The 20,088-nt window shown below is 44.7% G+C and overlaps 1 protein-coding gene across 1 annotated transcript in view; it reads right to left on the minus strand.

The window, feature by feature from the left end:
* The window catches only part of qsox1 (quiescin Q6 sulfhydryl oxidase 1), a 74,451-nt gene extending 65,642 nt beyond the window's left edge, over nucleotides 1-8,809 (minus strand). The window contains exons 1-2 of the mRNA XM_061888892.1: nucleotides 8,181-8,809; nucleotides 1,147-1,247 (exon numbers count right to left, since the gene is read on the minus strand). Of these exons, the coding sequence (XP_061744876.1) occupies nucleotides 1,147-1,247; nucleotides 8,181-8,469 (390 nt within the window). The 5' untranslated portion in view covers nucleotides 8,470-8,809. The remainder of the gene's footprint in view (nucleotides 1-1,146; nucleotides 1,248-8,180) is intronic.
* Between the last annotated feature and the right edge of the window lie 11,279 nt (nucleotides 8,810-20,088).

A 20,088-nucleotide genomic window follows, 5' to 3' on the forward strand; every position in this document is an offset into this window, starting at 1 on the left:
GTGGGGAGTGCTCAGAGAGTATGGGGTATTGGACTGTCTGATTGTGGTGGTCCGCTCCCTGTTCGATTAGTGTCAGAGCTTGGTCCGCATTGCCGGCAGTAAGTCGGAGACGTTTCCAGTGAGGGTTGGACTACCTCAAGGCTGCCCTTTGTCACCGGTTCTGTTCATAACTTTTATGGAAAGAATTTCTAGGCGCAGTCAAGGCGTTGAGGGGATCCAATTTGGTGGCTGCAGGATTAGGTCTCTGCTTTTTGCAGATGATGTGGTCCTGATGGCTTCATTTGGCCAGGATCTTCAGCTCTCACTGGATCGGTTTACAGCCGAGTGTGAAGCGACTGAGATGAAAATCAGCACCTCCAAGTCCAAGTCCATGGTTCTCGCCCAGAAAAGGGTGGGGTGAAATCTCCGGGTTGGGGAGGAGATCTTGCCCCAAGTCGAGGAGTTCAAGTACTTCTGAGTCTTGTTCACGAGTGAGGGAAGAGTGGGTCGTGAGATCGGTGCGGTGTCTTCAGTAATGCGGATGCTGTATCGATCAGTTATGGTGAAGAAGGAGCTGAGCCGGAAGGCAAAGTTTTCAATTTACCGGTCGATCTACGTTCCCATCCTCACCTATGATCATGAGCTTTGGGTCATAACCGAAAGGACAAGATCACGGGTACAAGCGGCCGAAATGAGTTTCCTCCGTTGGGTGGCGGGGCTCTCCCTTAGAGAAAGGGTGAGAACCTCTGCCATCCGGGAGGAGCTCAAAGTAAAGCCGCTGCTCCTCCACATCGAGAGGAGCCAGATGAGGTGGTTCGGGCATCTGGTCAGGATGCCACCCGAACGCCTCCCCAGGGAGGTGTTTCGGGCACGTCTGACTGGTAGGAGGCCACGGGGAAGACCCAGGACACGTTGGGAAGTCTATGTCTCCCGGCTGGCCGGCGAACGCCTCAGGATCCCCCGGGAAGAGCTGGACGAAGTGGCCGAGGAGAGGGAAGTCTGGGCTTCCCTGCTTAGGCTGCTGCCCCCGCCACCCCACCTCGGATAAGAGGAAGAAGATGGATGGATGGATGAATGGATAAATAAACATTGATTGATTGATTGATGCAAAGTCACTCCAAACAAGCAAACTGGTCTACTCTTGCAGGTAATACCTGAGTGAGTTACCTTTAAAGTTGGATATCCCCTGATTCCGAAGCCTGTGCAGACCTTCCTGCTCTCTTCATCAGCACAGTCGATAGCTGCCAGGTCCACTGCAGGCTTCCACTCTGAGGGACAAAAAACATTGACACCCTTTAAACAACTACAGAGAGATGACAGGATAAACAAATACCATTGTTTCCGGGCCATAGGGCGCACCGAATTATAAGGCGTACTGCCGATTACTATCTATGTTCGATCTCAAAAGGCGCATTAAAAGGAGTCATATAATTTAATTTTTGTTTCTAAATGTAAAACACTTCCTTATGGTCTACATAACATGTAATCGTGGTTCTTTGGTCAAAATGTTGCATAGATTATGTTTTAAAAATCATCTTCAAGCGGCTTTCTGACAGTCATTTCCGGATGTGCCGTTTTGAGTACGGTCTTATTAACGTGGCTCACCTTCTGCAGTGTCTTCTCCCCGTCATCTTTGGTTTAGCGGTGTAGCGTGCAAGGACGGGAGTGGGGGAAGTGTCAAATGATGGAGCTAAGTGTTTTGATGACATTCAGACTTTACTTAAATCAATAACGGAGCAGCATCTCCTCATCAGGAAACAACAACAAGGCCGTGAAAAACCTTCCGACCGGAACGATCTAATAACTAAAGGTCCTTGGGTGAATAATGTAAACTCACTAAACCGGTATTTTTTCAGACGCTTGTTATGGCGAGTTTACTGACAGATATAAGTAAGAACTTTACACTACTTTACATTAGAAATGGCAACAGCGGAGAATGAATGTCCCATAACAAGAACATAGAGAAAAAGAAGAAGCTTATCTACTACGGTGTTCACAGACTACAAAGGCAGGCGCGCAGACGTTCAGGATTTATGCAGATCCAAAATACAGATGCTGAACTGTATGCTGATTTGTATTTTGGACAAGGTACCAGAAGGTAAGAACTGTTTGTTTTGCATAATATTGCGAAACAAAACGGCAAATAATACGTCTTACCTTATACACACACCATAATAATATTCATATGTTTAATGCGTTGACAATCCATCAAGCGGTGCAGCTTCATAGCTTACCAAAGTCGTACAAAACATTTTGATAGATTTTTGAGCGCCGTGTGTAATGATCTATATTTTCAATGGAACATATCAAATTTTGGTGTTTACCTGAGTCATATTGCTATCATAGTGCAGCCTACACATACCTCTTGTTTGACTGCCATACAGTCACACTTATGTATCAAGTACCAAATAAAACTGCTTTGAGGTCGGTAAGCAAAACCAGAATTTTTCCGTGCATTAGGCGCACCGGGTTATAAGGCGCACCGTCAAGTTTTGAGAGGGAAAAAAAGGATTTTAAGTGTGCCTTATAGCCCGGTAAATACGGTACTTACAACTTTATTTAAGTGGCGCCAAATGCCAACAAGTTATCTGAGGGATTTGGTTTACATAAAAAAAACTATAGTGATGAGGAAAACTTGAACAGGACCAGTGTGAGGCAGCCATATGCCGTATAACCAACTGGGTTAAAAGAGAAACTGGGGAGACAAACGGAACAAATACCAAAAGCACCAAAAGTAATTAATAGCAGCAATAGTACTAAAGAAGAGCAGAACTACAAAAGCACGGTTTGTTAGCTTTACAGCAGTGATTCTCAAACTGTGGTGCACGAGCTCCATCTAATGCAGGCCTGAGCAAATATTTTGACTCAGGGGCCAAATTTAGATTGAACATTTTTTTTTCTGGGGGCCATTATATCTAACTTTAGGAACACTTAAACAAAACTTCACAATAATGTCTGATTGAATGCTAAAAAAAAGTTGCGACAGACCGCCTTAAAAACGGAATTACATTTTAAAATGTTTTTACTGAATGGAGACACCCAGAATGTACCGGGAATTCACATTGTAGGAATTTTAAAGATTTTATTTGCAAATTATGGTGGAAAATAAGTATTTTGTCACTTCAAACAAGGAAGATCTCTGGCTCTCACAGACCTGTAACTTCTTCTTTAAGAAGCTCTTCTGTCCTCCACTCGTTACCTGTATTAATAGCACTTGATTGAACTCCTTATCTGTATAAAAGACACCTGTCCACAGCCTCAAACAGTCAGACTCCAAACTCCACTATGGCCAAGACCAAAGAGCTGTCGAAGGACACCATGAAAATAATTGTAGACCTGCACCAGACTGGGAAGAGTGGATCTACAATAGGCAAGCAGCTTGGTGTGAAAAAATCAACTGTGGGAGCAATTATCCACTGATAATCTCCCTAAATCTGGAGCTCTACACAAGATCTCACCCCGTGGGGTCAAAATGATCATGAGAACCGTGAGCAAAAATCCCAGGACCACACGGGGGGACCTGGTGAATGACCTGCAGAGAGCTGGGACCAAAGCAACAAAGGTTACCATCAGTAACACACTACGCCGACAGGGAATCAAATCCTGCAGTGCCAGACCTGTCCCCCTGCTTAAGCCAGTGCATGTCCAGGCCCGCCTGAAGTTTGCCAGAGAGCACATGGATGATACAGCCAAGGATTGGGAGAATGTCATGTGGTCAGATGAAACCAAAATAGAAATTTTTGGTATAAACTCAACTCGTCATGTTTGGAGGAAGAAGAATACTGAGTTGCAGCCCAAGAACACCATAACTACTGTGAAGCATGGGGGTGGAAACATCATGCTTTGGGGCTGTTTTTCTGCTAAGGGGACAGAACGATTGATCCGTGTTAAGGAAAGAATGAATGGGGCCATGTATCGTAAGATTTTGAGCCAAAACCTCCTTCCATCAGTGAGAGCTTTGAATGGTTGACCAAATACTTATTTTACACCATAATATACAAATACATTTTTTTAAATTCCTACAATGTGAATTCCCGGATTTTTTTTTCCACATTCTGTCTTTCACAGTTGAAGTGTACCTATGATGAAAATTACAGACCTCTGTCATCATTTTAAGTGGGAGAACTTGCACAATCGGTGGCTGACTAAATACTTTTTTGCCAAACTGTACATGAACGATAAAACACTAAATATTGACAACATATGAACGTCACACCCTCTCCATCCACATATTTTACAATTAAGCGAAACGCAACAAAAATGCAACAAACATAGCGAAATATGAACGCAAAGGGTAAAAAAACACCCAGATACAATCTGATATATTTTATATAGCAATGAGGTTTAGAACTTTGTTGTAAAAATCTCCTTAAACACTCTGTGGAAACGCTCCCCACCCACACTGCTTGGTGCCTCGTCTGAGCTGCTGTGACTTAGATTACCATAGTAACTAATTAGATTACCATAGTAACTAATTAGATTACCATAGTAACTAATTCGATTACTGTAGTTAAAAAAACAACAACACATGATGTTAGTGCACCAGTCGAGGCAAATGAGCAAACTACATAAATAACAACCTGTAATTTGATTTTGGTATTATTTTTATCTTGATAGATTGAAAATTAACACCAATGAGTTAACTGATTAACATTTTCACATAATTTTTTTAGAAAGTATAAATAACGACAAATAAAGGTGGAATACTATTAACCGCAACATGTAAGTGTAAACTTTTTTTTTTTTTTAAAACATTGTTATTGTAAATTTGCAGTATGTGCTTATTCTATTTTTAAACAAAGAAAACAATCTGAAGTTGGCCTTATTTTTAAGTCAGTGTGCCATGATTTTACCAGACTGGCCCACATTCCGGAGTAGATTTTACTCCATGTGGACCCCCATCTAGCAATTCTTTTTATCTTTGTAGATGATGCTACACAAGTAAAAAAATAAATAAACCACGTTAGTGCACCAGTCAAGGAAAATGAGCAAACTATATAAATAACTTTATAAATAATATTTTTTTTCATATTGATAGATTGAAAATTAACACCAGTGGGTTGACTGATGAACATTATAACATGATTTATTCAGAAAGTATAAATAACGACAAATAAAGATAGAATACTATTAACCGCAACATGTAAGTATAAAAAAACAAAACGAAAACATTATTATTTGTGCATTTTCAGAATGTGCTTGTTCTATTTTTAAACAAAGAAAACAATCTGTAGTCGTCTTAATTTTCAAGATATCGTGCCTTGATTTTACCAGTCCGGCCCACTTGGGAGTAGATTTTTCTCCATGTGGCCCCACATCTAGCAATTATGTTTACCTTAGAACATGAGTGTCAAACTCTGGCCCGTGGGCCAAATTTGGCCCGCCGTGTAATTTCATTTGGCCCTTGAAGCAATATCAAATTAACATTAGAGCTGGCCCGCCGGTACTATACAGCGGCAGTGCCGCTGTAACACCGCATTCACCGCTTATACTCATACTTGCCAACCCTCCTGATTTTCCCGGGAGACTCCCGAAGTTCAGTGCCCCTCCCGAAAATATTAACGGGGCAACCATTCTCCCCAATTTCTCCTCGGACAACAATATTGGAGTCGTGCCTTTAAGCGTTCTCCACAACCCGTCGTTACGGCTATTTTTCCTCTGTATATACAGTGTGCCGGCCAAGTCACATAGTATATGCGGCTTGTACACACACACACGCACAGACACACACACAAGTGAATGCAAGCATACTTGGTCAACACTCATACAGGTCACACTGAGGGTCGCCGTATAAACAACTTTAACACTGTTACAAATATGCGCCACATTGTGAACTCACACCAAACAAGAATGACAAACACATTTCGGGAGAACCGCACCTAAACACAACAGAACAAATACCCAGAACACTTTGCAGCACTAACTCTTCCGGGACGCTACAATATACACCCCCGCTACCACCAAACCCCGCTACCCCCCACCCCCAACCACCTCATTGTTATTTTATTTTCAAATTTATTAGCTTGTGGAAAAGGTTAATGTTGATATTTACCTCAGAAGACTGCAAATAGAAAAGAGGCATTACATTTTTTATTTCAATTTTATTTCTGTGATTTTTTTTTCGTTTGTTTTTTGAAAGTTGATTTTGCACTATTAAGTTGTATAAGCGTTGTTAAAGCAAATCAGTGTAGCAAACTGAGCAATAATTAACATTTTATTCATGCAGTTTCTCTTGCTACTTCAAGGCTTGAATATTTGATTCATTCCTTATTGTTATTTTACTTTCAAATTTATTATTGGCCTGCGGAAAAAGTTGATTTTGATATTTACCTCAGAAGGGTGCAAATAGAAAAGAGGCATTCAATTTGTATTAAAATTTTATTTGATATGCCATTGATATTTTTGGATTATTGTTATTATTATTTGAGACTCTATTTTGCATGTCACTATAAAGTTATATAAGCCTTGCTTGTTCAATATTCAATGCAAAACTTCTTTTGGTCCCTATTAAAAGGTTAATTTGTTCAACCTTGGCCCGCGGCTTTGCTCAGTTTTAAATTTTGGCTCACTCTGTATTTGAGTTTGACACCCCTGCCTTAGAAGATGATGCTATATGTAAAAAAAATAAAATAAACCACATGTTACTGCACCAGTCGAGGAAAACTAGCAAACTGCACAAATAACATCCTATAATTTTTTTATCTTGATAGATTGAAAATTAACACCAGTGAGTTGACTGATGAACATTATAAAAAAGTGTATTCAGAAAGTATAAATAACGACAAATAAAAATAGAATACTATTAACCGCAACTTGTAAGTGTAAAATACAAAAATAAAAACATTATTATAACTTTTCACAATGTGCATGTTCTATTTTTAAAGGCCTACTGAAACCCACTGCTACCGACCACGCAGTCTGATAGTTTATATATCAATGATGAAATATTAACATTGCAACACATGCCAATACGGCCGCTTTAGTTTACTAAATTACAATTTTAAATTTCCTGCGGAGTTTCTTGTCGACGTCTCGGGTTGTACCGGACATATTAGCCCAGCACCACACACGGCTAAAAGACGTCTCTTTTCATTGCATAATTACGCAGTATTTTGGACATCTGTGTTGCTGAATCTTTTGCAATTTCTTCAATTAATAATAAGGACTACAAATAAGAATTCTGTTGGTGGAAAGCCTTTAACACCGAGACACAGCCGGTGTTTCTTGGTTGTGAAGCTTTAACACAGAGCGGTCAAGCGAACATGTTTCTCTACGTCAACCAGCAAGTTTTTGGATGGGAAAATTGTGATATTAAGTCAACTCTTACCGGAGACTTCAGTGGATTATGGGACCTCCTCCTGTAGCTGTCAAAAAGGCAGCTGTGATCTTGGCTCCACCATTGACTTCTCCCTGAGACACTGGCGTTCACCGCAGCCATCCGACTTTCAGGTATGACTTTAGAATCTCACTAAAACACTATTAAAACAAGGGATTTTCGAGAATTATCCTTGTAAATGTGTCTAATTACATCTGAAACACTACTACTGCCGTCGCCCGGAGCCGTAACTTTTTTTTTTTTTAGTGCCTCACTCTAACTTTCCTCATCCACAAATCTTTCATCCTCGCTCAAATAATTGGGGAAATTGTTGTTTTCTCGGTCCGAATAGCTCTTGCTGCTGGAGGCTATGATTATAAACAATGTGAGGATGTGAGGAGCCCCTACAGCCCGTGACGTCACGCGCACACCGTCTGCTACTTCCGGTAAAGGCAAGGCTTTTTTATTAGCGACCAAAAGTTGCGAACATTATCGTTGATGTTCTCTACTAAATCCTTTCAGCAAAAATATGGCAATATCGCGAAATGATCAAGTATGACACATAGAATGGACCTGAATAAGAAAATCTCATTTCAGTAGTCCTTTAAACAAAGAAAACAATCTGAAGTTATTTTTAAGTTATCATGCTGGGATTTTCCCAGTCCGGCCCACTTGGGAGCAGATTTTTCTCAATGGGGCCCCCCATCTAAAGTGAGTTTGACACCCCTGAAATAAACTCCAACTCAAAGTCAATGTCAAACACCAGTGGACATAAAGTGGAGGTAGTAATATTACAGCAACATTGGTAATATTACAGTAACATTACTGTAGTGTGTTGTTGATGTTGATGCCGAAGTCTCTTAAAGACCTCATCTTTGACGCTTACCTTTAATGTCTCTTGCCAGCCTTTTGTAAACCGGCGAGAAGGCGATGCAGTGTCCGCACCACGACGCGAAGAACTCCACCACCACAGTCGTGCTGGAGTTCACCAAAACTGTCTTGACGTTGTCCGGAGAGAGCAGGATAAGTTGGTCGGACGCCGTGTAGAGTCCGGCCTCCGCAGTGGAGGCGAACAGCAGGCATTGGCTTATTAGGAACACCGCGGCCACTCCACGGGTGTATGTCTTCATTTCTGCGCGGAAAGCAGACGTGGCACTGTCGCACCGCCGCGCCATCTCCCCCCCACCGCCGTCTTCAGTGGAATGCAAAGTTTGCGTGTACCTCTACTGTGGCAACTTTGCAGCGCCGCGGTACATTTCCACACTTAACGCGCACCTGATTATTCTGCGTGCGCACCTACTTATGCCGTTATGGTAAAATGAACGGAAATGGCCCGGCTGTCACGTAAAAATCTGCTCGGCGACTGTTTTCATTGAATCGTACTTTAGTCGAGCCTCGTATCTCTTTGAAGCTAAGTAAAAGTGTCACTCTAAAGACATACAACAAACTCTTTGATTACTCTGAGCAGACCACCATTGTTTTCCTGTTTTTCCGAAGACTACCGGAACACTAGGTGAAGCCACATCCGGTTTTCAAAATAAGATACAGTCCTCGGACGTAGAAAAAGGAAAAAGCGCACTTGTTTTTTTATTTTTTTTTATTTTTTTATTAAATCAACATAAAAACACAAAATACACTTACATTTAGTGAAGCAACCTAAAAACGCTCCCTCCCCCACTCATTCTCACTCATTCACTCAAAAGCATACTTGCCAACCTTGAGACCTCCAATTTACTGTAGCCGAGTGTCCTGGGTTCGCCTATACAGTGTAGTTATAGAATAAAATAATAAACGGGAGACATTAGATCAGGTCCGGTAGTCACCGCTTCTTTAATGTGTACTACTTGTTAACTCTCTCTCCACAACAACACACACACTACGTCACCACCCCTACGGCAACTCTGAAAGGACAAAACTCCTCCTCACTCTCTGTAAACTTGGGACACCCTGAACTGTTTGTTACATACGTCCCCCCCTCAATTAGAAACGTCCCCGTTTCATTACAAACAAAATAGGTAACAAACAAGGGGAAATAGAACAGAGAAGAAAAAAATTCACCATCTTAATGCACACATAAAGTAACATTTTTTTTTTTTTTTTTTTTTTTTTTAACTGATCAACAGTATTGCATAGGATAGAACACTGGCCCCTCAAAACGTGCAAAAATCTTGCAGATGCAAAGGAGGTCGCACCACTCGCCCCCTGCGAGATAGTCCGGGCCTAAACCCTAAAGAATTCCCCCGCAGTCCATTGTCCAACTCCCCGCACTGTGGGACCTGGGGAAGCGGTGAAGCCTCCACAGTAGGCAAGCTCCCAAGTGCTAACGGAGAGGAAGGCACCTCCTGTGCAGGCAAAGGCAACGTGTACGGCTTCAGTCTGTCATGATGCACTACTTGGGCTCGCTCCATCAGGTCCAGAGGGTTGATGATGCGGTATGTCAAGCCCGCTTCCCCTCCAGAGACCAGCACCTGCATCACCCGATACGGGCCCTTCCAATGTGGCGCCAGTTTAGTACGGCTTTCAGTAGGGTTATTCAGCCACACCAACGCGCCCTCTTTGTGTGCCCGATGACAGCTCTTTTCGTTATAATACAGTCTCTGTCTCTCATGAGCCTCCACTGAATTAAGCCTGGCTGCACTGAAGGCCGACTCCAGCCGTTCAGCCATAACTGACACATAGTCCGTCAGGATCCCCGAGCCCCGAGAATCCAGGACACTAGAGGGCAGCAATGTCTCTGCAGGAACCCGGGCCTCACGCCCGTGCATGAGGTAAAAGGGGGTGAACCGGGTGCTGGCGTGCTTAGACGTGTTGTATGCAAAGGCGACCTGCTTCATATATGTGTCCCACTCACCCCCGTGCGAAATCAACATTTTAGCTAACTGGTCGATCAAAGTCCGATTATGACGCTCCACCATGCCATCAGATTTGGGATTATAGGCAGTGGTGCGTGTCTTTTTTATTCCAAGCAACTGGCACAGCCTCTGGGTGACTTCTGCTTCGAACTGGCGACCCTGATCGCTATGCAGGATTTCGGGGACACCCTGCACCAAAACATAGTCCTCAAACAGGCAGCGAGCGACAGTGTGAGCTGTTTGGTTGGGCAGTGCATACAGTGTAACAAACTTAGTGAAGTAGTCCTCCACCACTAGAACATATCTGTTCCCCTGTGACGTTAAGGGCAACTCCAAAATGTCCATGGCCACCCTCTGGAGGGGGCGACAAACATGGGATCCCCCCATGGGAGCCCTTGGCCCGGGGACCGGGCACCGGCGGGTCTGACACGCTCTGCACTGCTCACACCACCGCCGGATGTCCCTCAGCATGAAGGGCCAGTAGTAAGATTGCCGGGCCTTTTCCCACACACGTTCCGCGGAAAAATGGGCAGCGGCCGGCCCCCCATGTAACTGTTGTAGAAGCTCCGGCACTATGGAGGCGGGAACCACAACTTGAATTTGCGGCTCTCCCACGGTTGCAGGCGGTGACGTACGACACAACAATCCCTCCTTAACTGACAGCCGGTGAAACTCAGTCCATAAATTCCTTACCCCGGCGGAAGACCCGCGGGGGAGCACGCGAGGCCGACGGGGAACGCCCTGTTCCAGCCAAGCCAGCACCGTAAAAATGTCTGTGTCCTGACGCTGTAGTGACTGCAATTCTCCCTCAGCACCACAAAGAGAATATCGAGAAGCCAGGTCTGCCTGCTCTCCGTCCGCGGACGGGCAGCCATCCGATGCCCCCACGGAAGCCACCGTGTGCAGTCCTGCTGCTGTAGCGTCTAGCTCAACGGGATCAGGGGTTGCCGGCCGACGGGACAGTGCGTCAGCGTTTTTATGGCGGGAGCCATCTTTGTGCACCATGGTCCAGTCGAACGGATCCAGCTCCAGCACCCACCTGCTTCTTCGTCCGGTGGGGTCATTATCAATAGCCATGTGTCTGAGACCCAAAAGAGGGCGATGGTCAGTGATGATGGAGAACGCCGACATCCCCACATAGTGTTTAAACTCACGCACCGCCCACACGACAGCCCATAGTTCTCTGCCAAACGTAGACCATCTTTTCTTCGTGTGTGTGAGGGCCTGGCTGGCGTAGGCTACTACTCTCTCCCGACCACCATCCTCCTGGGCCAGCACTGCTCCAACAGCATCCTTAGAAGCGTCCGTGTACACTTTAAAAGGAAGGGAAAAGTTAGGCAGTGTAACCACTGGTGAGGAGGTGAGTACTTGCTTGAGGTGAGTGAAAGCAGCATCGCAGTCAGCTGACCATTCAAAGGGTACATTTTTCCCTGCCAGGTGATTCAGTGGTGCAGCATGTTGTGAAAAATTACTCACAAATCTCCTATAATAGGAGCACAGGCCCACAAAGGCCCTGACCTCTGAGGGGGTACGGGGGGTTGGCCATGTTCTCACCTTATCAGTGTTTCTTGGGTCGGGCAGGAGACCACATCTAGAGACCACATGGCCGAGAAATACCACGTGGTCCCGGGCAAAGTGGCACTTTCTGGGATTTAGCTTTAGACCCGCTAACTGAATTCTGGACAGGACTTCCTCCAGGTGTACGAGGTGGTCCTCAAAGGTACGGCTATAAATTAATATATCGTCCAAGTACACCATACAAATGTGCCAAGGCAGACCCCTCAAGATGAGCTCCATCATGCGCTGAAAGGTGGCCGGAGAGTTCGTCAGACCCATAGGCATGGCCCGCCACTGATACAAGCCTCTGCCGGTAGTGAACGCTGTTTTCTCTCGGTCCTCCTCAGCTACTTCAACCTGCCAGTAGCCATTTGAAAAGTCAAGTGTGCTGAACCAGACGGAACCAGCCAGCGCGTCCAGGCTATCATCCACTCGGGGGAGGGGGTGTGAGTCTTTAATGGTCACTGCGTTGAGCCGACGATAGTCGATGCAGAACCTCCATTGTCCCCCTTTTTTCCTCACTAGCACCACAGGGGATGCCCAGGGACTGCAGCTCTCTTCCACCAGTCCGTCCGCCAGCAACTCAGCCACCTGACGTTCAATCTCTGCACGTTTTTCAGGAGATGCACGGTAAGCGCGTTGCTTGATGGGGTTGTGGTCTCCAGTTCGGATTTGGTGTTTGACTTGGGTGCACTTGCCCGTGTTTTTCCCTGACACGTTGAACACATCCATGAACTCCTGTAGCAGTCCCACCAGCTCAGCTCTTTGCTCTGTGGAAATAGGAGACTCCTCCAAGGAGATAAGACCTGCAGGAGCTGTCGGGGTGGCTGTACTACAGATAGGGGCACATGGGGGTATTAAAATGTCACTTTCTGCCACCGGGTAAAATTCCCCCAGGTGCAGCCCCCGTTTAAGTTCCACCGCTTCCCCTGTAGGGTTGAGGATGCGGACCAGAGTCACCCCGCCCCTCACAGTGTTCACTGAATGGGCCACTATTAGTCCTGTTGTTTCTGGAATGTTAGGCTCCAGATAACCCTCAAAGTTTGTGATAAGTCGGCCCGTCCCCGCAGACGAGAGAATGTCTACCGGCACTAAAGTCTCGCTTAACGGGGGAATGATTCGGACATCAGCTAGTGACACGTTACAACATTGTGGGACTAATTCCTGATCCCAGAGCAGGGGGACAGTAATTTCCCATAATTGTAAAACACCCCTTCTTAAGTCCAGTAATGCATGATTCCTGCTAAGAAAATCCAGTCCGAGCAAGACACACTGGGTGGAATCTCTCAGTACATAAAAGGTGTGCTGCCAGCATGTAGGGCCCAGACGGAAGGTGACCTCAATAGTACCCAGTGTGTCCAGCATCTGTCCATTCACTGCACGTGTATCAACATAGTTCCTTTTCAGGGGTCTGTTTCTCAGTGCCGGGACTGACTTGCGGAAATCAGCACTAATTAGTGACACAGTGGCCCCTGAATCGACTAACATGAAGGCTTCTGTACCTTCAACCACACCCCTTACAAAAGAAGTTGGATGGTTATTACCTTTCATGCTAGTAGTGTCATTGAAAAAGTCTTGACCTACGGGGCCCTCAGTCCGAGTGGCTGGTGTTTGGGGCACAACACCAGCTACTGACCGTTTCCCTGATGGTTGACGTCTGTATTACGCTCCTGTGGCAGAAAATGCACGCCACGTCTCCTGGGCTCTTCTTCACGCCGGGCGCGCCAGCCCGGACTAGGGCTCCTGCCTCCCGGCAGCCTAGTGGGGTCCGATCGATAACCCCGTGACGGGAAGCCCCCTTGGGACGGGAACTGGTCCCGATCGGGGGAGCGGCCACGGTGTCCCTCTCTGTTGAATCTCAGCTGGCATCCTCTTTCTCCGCAGTTACAGCTACAATGCCCCCCCGAAGACGAACGGGGCCTCTGTCCCCTTGTGTCCATGCTGCGCGCTTTCAGTCTTTGGTTTTCCTCATACATCTCTTTTATTTCACTTTTCATGGCATACATTTCATCTGTTAATTTCTCCACGGCTCTCTGCAGGCTGTCAGACGTTGATACAGACTGCACAGAGGGGCCCACTGCAGTGTAGGTACTCAAACAGTCTCTCTGTAGAGCCACTCTGGCATTCTCACATCGCTCCGCCACTTGCAGAGCCTCCTCCAGGTCAGTCGCTCCCAGCTCAAGACACTTGGCCTTCAACGCCGGGTCTAGACCGGCCAGAAAGCGCCGAAACTTCTCCTCTCTCTGCGCGATGGCTCCATAATCCGGGAACGCCTCTGTGACCAGCCGGCTCACGTCTGCAGCAAAGACCTCCAAGCTCTCCCCTGGAGCACGCACCCGGGCAGATAGGCTGGCCCGGAAGCGTTCCATTAATTGTCTTTGCCCAAAAGCTGCCCCCAGTCTCTCTTTCACTGCAGCATAGTCTGATTTAGTCCCATCCGGGAGACTGTCCCACAGCAGAAAAGCTGACTTACTGAGACGAGTCGGGAGAATCCTCACTAGCTCCTCATCGCAGCCGCGGCCGGCTCCCGCCGTCGCGCTAACGGCTACTTCCAACTGCCTTGCCCAGCTGAGAAAACTCTGGCTCCCGTCGCCGCTGAAAGGGGCGGGTAAATCCACTTTGACATTCATGGCTTGTGAGTGTCTATCAAACAAGCTGCCGGGCTTAAAAGGATCCTCGTCGCCACACCACATGTCCGAAAAAAAAAATAGCCGGGAAGCTTAGCAGCTAACTATACTGGTGCAGCTAACTGTGAACTCACGTGTCCTGTGTAAAACTTTTTTTTTCAACACAGCGGTTAAAAGTATCCCACCGCTGCCACCAATGTAGCCGAGTGTCCTGGGTTCGCCTATACAGTGTAGTTATAGAATAAAATAATAAACGGGAGACATTAGATCAGGTCCGGTAGTCACCGCTTCTTTAATGTGTACTACTTGTTAACTCTCTCTCCACAACAACACACACACTACGTCACCACCCCTACGGCAACTCTGAAAGGACAAAACTCCTCCTCACTCTCTGTAAACTTGGGACACCCTGAACTGTTTGTTACATTACCATGAATTGATTAACGTGGACCCCGACTTAAACAAGTTGAAAAACTTATTCGGGTGTTACCATTTAGTGGTCAATTGTATGGAATATGTACTGTACTGTGCAATCTACTAATAAAAGTATCAATCAATCAATCAATCGGGAGGTGGGGGCGGGGCGGAGGCGTGGTTGGGGGCGTGGTTATAGTGGCGTCCATATATAGAAGAATGAAACTCTGTATGTACAGTTGTGCTCATAAGTTTCCATACTCTGGGAGAATGTATGATTTCTTGGCCATTCTTCAGAAAATATGAATGATAACAGAGAAATCTTTTTTCCACTCATGTTTAATGGTTGTGTGAAGCTATTTATTGGCAAACAATAAAACCATTTCTAAATCAAAATGACAAAAGAAAGTACCCAAATGATCCTGATCAAAAGTTTACATACCCCAGTGACTTTGATCTGATAACTTGCACAAAAGTTGACACAAACAGGTTTGAATGGCTAATCAAGGTTCCAATCCTCACCTGTGACCTGTTTGTTTGTAATTAATGTGTGTGTATAAAAGGTCAGTGAGTTCCTGGGCTTCTGACAGACCATTGCATATTTCATACAGTGCTGCACAGATGTTTCTGGATTCTGAGTCATGGGGAAGGCAAAATAATTGTGAAAGGATCTGTGAGAAAAGGTCATTGAACTGCATAAAACAGGAAGGGGGTATAAAAAGGTATCCAAGGAATTGAGAATGCCAATCAGCAGTGTTCAAACGCTGATTAAGAAGTGGAAAATGAGGGATTCAGGTAGACCATCAAAGATTTCAGCCACATCTGCCAGGAAAATTGTTTGAGATGCAAAGAAAAATCCACTAATAACTTCAGCTGAAATACAGGACTCTCTGAAAAATTGTGGTGGCGCTGTTTCAAGATGCACAATAAGGAGGCACTTGAAGAAAAATGGGCTGCATGGTCGAGTGGCCAAAAAGTTAAATTTTGGTCTCATCACTCCAAATTACTTTTTTCCAGAAGTTTTGCTGCTTGTCTCTGCGCTGTTTGGCGTAATGCGAAAACTAAAGCGGGCAAGTGCTCCACCACCCATCCTGACCACTTTTTACAGAGGCACCATTGAAAGCATCCTTTCTAGCTGCATCACTGTGTGGGGCGGGAGCTACACTCAATACAACAGAAGAGACCTGCAGCGCATCGTGAAAACAGCTGGGAAAATCATTGGTGCACCACTCCCATCTCTTCAGAACTTATACACCACTCGCCTCACTCGCAAAGCACTCACAATTGTGAGTGACGCAAGCCACCCTGCACACAACCTGTTCAGCCTCCTTCCCTCTGGAAGAAGATACAAGAGCCTCCGCTCTCGCACCACCAGACTCACCAACAGCTTTCACCACCAGGCTGTTAGGCTGCTGAACTCCCACACAACTGTATTTGTTCTGTCAGACATTTTATAGACAGTTACTTTACTGATGCAAAAATGTTTTGAAAATATCAATAGTGTTGTTCAAAAAAATCGTTTTCAAAAGATTACCAAAGCAATACCTCTATCCTTAAAATCTGTGGTGACTCAGGATGTTTTATTTTCAAATACTACCCCTTGTCTGAGAAACCTTCATAATGAATACGTTCATTTCTGTAATGAAAAATGCTCCAACAAATATATGAGGGCAGTTCTAGTGAAATAATATTTTCAGGGTACTGTCCATAGACAATATATCCTGAAGGAGTTTACAAAAGTTGAACTAAGGAAAATAAGGACAAGATATATTACATACCCAATTCTTCCCGAAATTAAAGAAATACAATTATAACATTATTAAAGGAATTTACCCATCAAATGATTTTTTGAAATTTAAATTTAACATGGAGGTTGATGGCTGTTATACAGTGGGGCAAAAAAGTATTTAGTCAGCCACCGATTGTGCAAGTTCTCCCACTTAAAATGATGACAGAGGTATGTAATTTTCATCATAGGTACACTTCAACTGTGAAAGACAGAATGTGAAAAAAATCCAGGAATTCACATTGTAGGAATTTTAAACAATTTATTTGTCAATTATGGTGGAAAATAAGTATTTGGTCAACAATTCAAAGCTGTCACTGATGGAAGGAGGTTTTGGCTTAAAATCTCACGATACATGGCCCCATTCATTCTTTCCCTAACACGGATCAATCGTCCTGTCCCCTTAGCAGAAAAAATGCCCCAAAGCATGATGTTTCCACCCCCATGCTTCACAGTAGGTTCGGTGTTCTTGGGCTGCAACTCAGTATTCTTCTTCCTCCAAACACGACGAGTTGAGTTTATACCAAAAAGTTCTATTTTGGTTTAATCTGACCACATGACATTCTCCCAATCCTCTGCTGTATCATCCATGTATCCACATTGGTATAAACTCAACTTGTCGTGTTTGGAGGAAGAAGAATACTAAGTTGCATCCCAAGAACACCACACCTACTGTGAAGCATGGGGATGGAAACATCATGCTTTGGGGCTGTTTTTCTGCTAAGGGGACAGGACGATTTATCCGTGTTAAGGAAAGAATGAATGGGGCCATGTATCGTGAGATTTTGAGACAAAACCTCCTTCCATCAGTGAGAGCTTTGAATGGTTGACCAAATACTTATTTTCCACCATAAATTGCACATAAATTCTTTAAAATTCCTACAATGTGAATTCCTGGATTTTTTTTTTCACATTCTGTCTCTCACAATTGAAGTGTACCTAATTACAGACCTCTGTCATCATTTTAAGTGGGAGAACTTGCACATCGGTGGCTGACTAAATACTTTTTGCCCCACTGTGTCTGTGGAGCTGTAGAGGATGTCAATCATGTGTGTGTGGACTGTAAGTGTGTACATGTGTTTTGGGAGGAGATCAGAGATTGGCTGAGAAACAAGGGTGTGGCGATGTACCCATTCACTACAGAAGAGATCACATTTGCTTTTTTGTTTTTTATAAAAAACTAACATAGAAATGTTTTTCAACACGGTGGTACAGGGGTTAGTGCATGTACCTCACGATACAAAGGTCCTGAGTAGTTCTGAATTCAATCCCGGGCTCGGGATCTTTCTGTGTGGAGTTTGCATGTTCTCCCTGTGACTGCGTAGGTTCCCTCCGGTTACTCCGGCTTCCACCCACCTCCAAAAACATGCACCTGGGGATAGGTTGATTGGGAACACTAAATTGGCCCTAGTGTGTGAATGTGAGTGTGAATGTTGTCTGTCTATCTGTGTTGGCCCTGCGATGAGGTGGCGACTTGTCCAGGGTGTACATCGCCTTCCGCCCAAATGCAGCCAAGATAGGCACCAGCGGGGGGGGGACAGAGAGCAAGGGAACAATGTTGGACAGCATTGGTGTCTATCTTGTACAATGCTAGTTGTTGCAAAGATATGTATATATATGTATATATATATAAAAAGGAATCAAAGGCCTCCTGGTAGGAGTCGTCTACTTGTGATCATAACAAATGACGGGTCGGGTGGTGGTGCACACAGACACAGCTCAGTCAGCCAGGGTTTTCACTGATAGAACAGTTGCAGCAGGAGTTGAGGTACTCAGTAGGCGCCAGCCATGTTTGGTGCTCCAGGCTGTAGTATGAGCCCATGCTCATGGAGGTGCCTTGATAGTGGTGCCGCAGCTTGGTGGTTGTACCGTCAGGTAACACCAGAAAGGTCCCTTCTGTGCGATATTGAATGTCAGGGCACAGTTTGTAAAGCAGGTCATTACCAAGCAGGCATGGTGTGTTCAGGTCGATCACGAAGGGGTGCTTCAGTGTGTGTCCAGCAATTTGAACCGGAAGTGGTTTGGTGACAGGTAACCTTCTTGTGACCTCAGCGAAGCCTTTGACCTTCAAAAGGGAAGCACACAGTTTCTTTGGTACCCTTGCATTCAGAAATGAGTGGGTGGCACTAGTGTCAATCACGAACTGATAACATTATTCATTGACACTTATGTCCAGCAGAGGTCTGTTTGTATCCCCTTCTGGGCGTCCAGCTGTGTGCACAGGCGAAACAGTTTCCACCCCGGATTGACCTTGAAGCACCGCGTTGTCCACCATCCGAGTCCATCTGTCTGGTCTCTTATCTGTTGCGGATTCTTTTCTCCGCCTGCTGGAACTCAATAGGAAGGTCACCCACTGCTGAATATACTTTAGCTGATTTTTGTCCTTTCGGTTCTTTTGACATTTTTTTTTTTTTTTACAGTGATTTGAAAATTAAGGAGTCGTTTCCTTGTTTCTCTGTCATCCGTCTTATCATCGTCATCCTGCTCAGCCCAATTATGCATATCAAATTTTAAAACCACAACATTAATTGTCCCATTAAATGTTAATCAATACCCCTATTTCAACGATTTATACGCATTACTTTATGTATATTTAAGTAGCTTTTCTAAATGAACTAAAGATTATCTAAGAATCCTTTGAACTGCACAAGCGTTGGCTTATCTATAAGTTAATGGACTATCGTTTGTGTCTATCAGTTAGTTAGTTGTGCATTCTGACTTCCTGTCGTGTGTGATATTCTACAAAATAAGGGCATGTGTTTATTCTAATTTGTCTAAAACTATCAATGTGACACACACACACACACACACACACACACACACACACACACACACACACACACACACACACCTATTTGTGTGCGCGAACGCACATTCCAAGAGATAAGGCGGAACACGCTCAAAGATGCCCTTGTTTCTAAGACAACTCTTATCTCACGGCTCACCCAGAGGCGCAGCTGCATCATATCAACCCTTAGTAACTGCAAACAACATTTATCATTCACTCTGACCTTCACAAACTGGCCCTGTGTAAGTGAAGTCACTGGGCCTCCCTGCTTCGGTTGCTGCCCCCGCGACCCGACCTCCGATAAGCGGAGGAAGATATTTAAATAGATGGATCACTCACTCATACGATTTCTGAACTAAGTATTATAAAAACAACTATAAAACACAAATGTATTTAAGTTTTAGGAGTTAACAACCAGCCATACAAACAAACAAATGCAGTGAACCCCCAACAGCATACGCTGACACACGAACACCATCAATACCTTCATTTGTCACATTCTCTTCCTTACTTCGACTTGTTTTTCATTTTCAAACCACATCCTGTATCCATCTCTTCCTTACTCTTCAGACTGTTTCTATTTCTATTCTTCTCTCCTAGAAACCATTTACGTAAGGTTTTCACCATCCATTCTCTTCGCCTTCAAACCTCTCTTGTTCTCTCTTTCTACATCCCACTTTACCATAAAACTTCGAGTTACTTTTTTTAATATACCAAACGTTTGAGTTCACTACTTTATGAGTGTTGTAAACATCCTCTTACCCCTTTCA

This window comes from Nerophis ophidion, linkage group LG26, assembly GCF_033978795.1.
Source record: "Nerophis ophidion isolate RoL-2023_Sa linkage group LG26, RoL_Noph_v1.0, whole genome shotgun sequence".
In the NCBI taxonomy this organism is placed as follows: domain Eukaryota; kingdom Metazoa; phylum Chordata; class Actinopteri; order Syngnathiformes; family Syngnathidae; genus Nerophis; species Nerophis ophidion.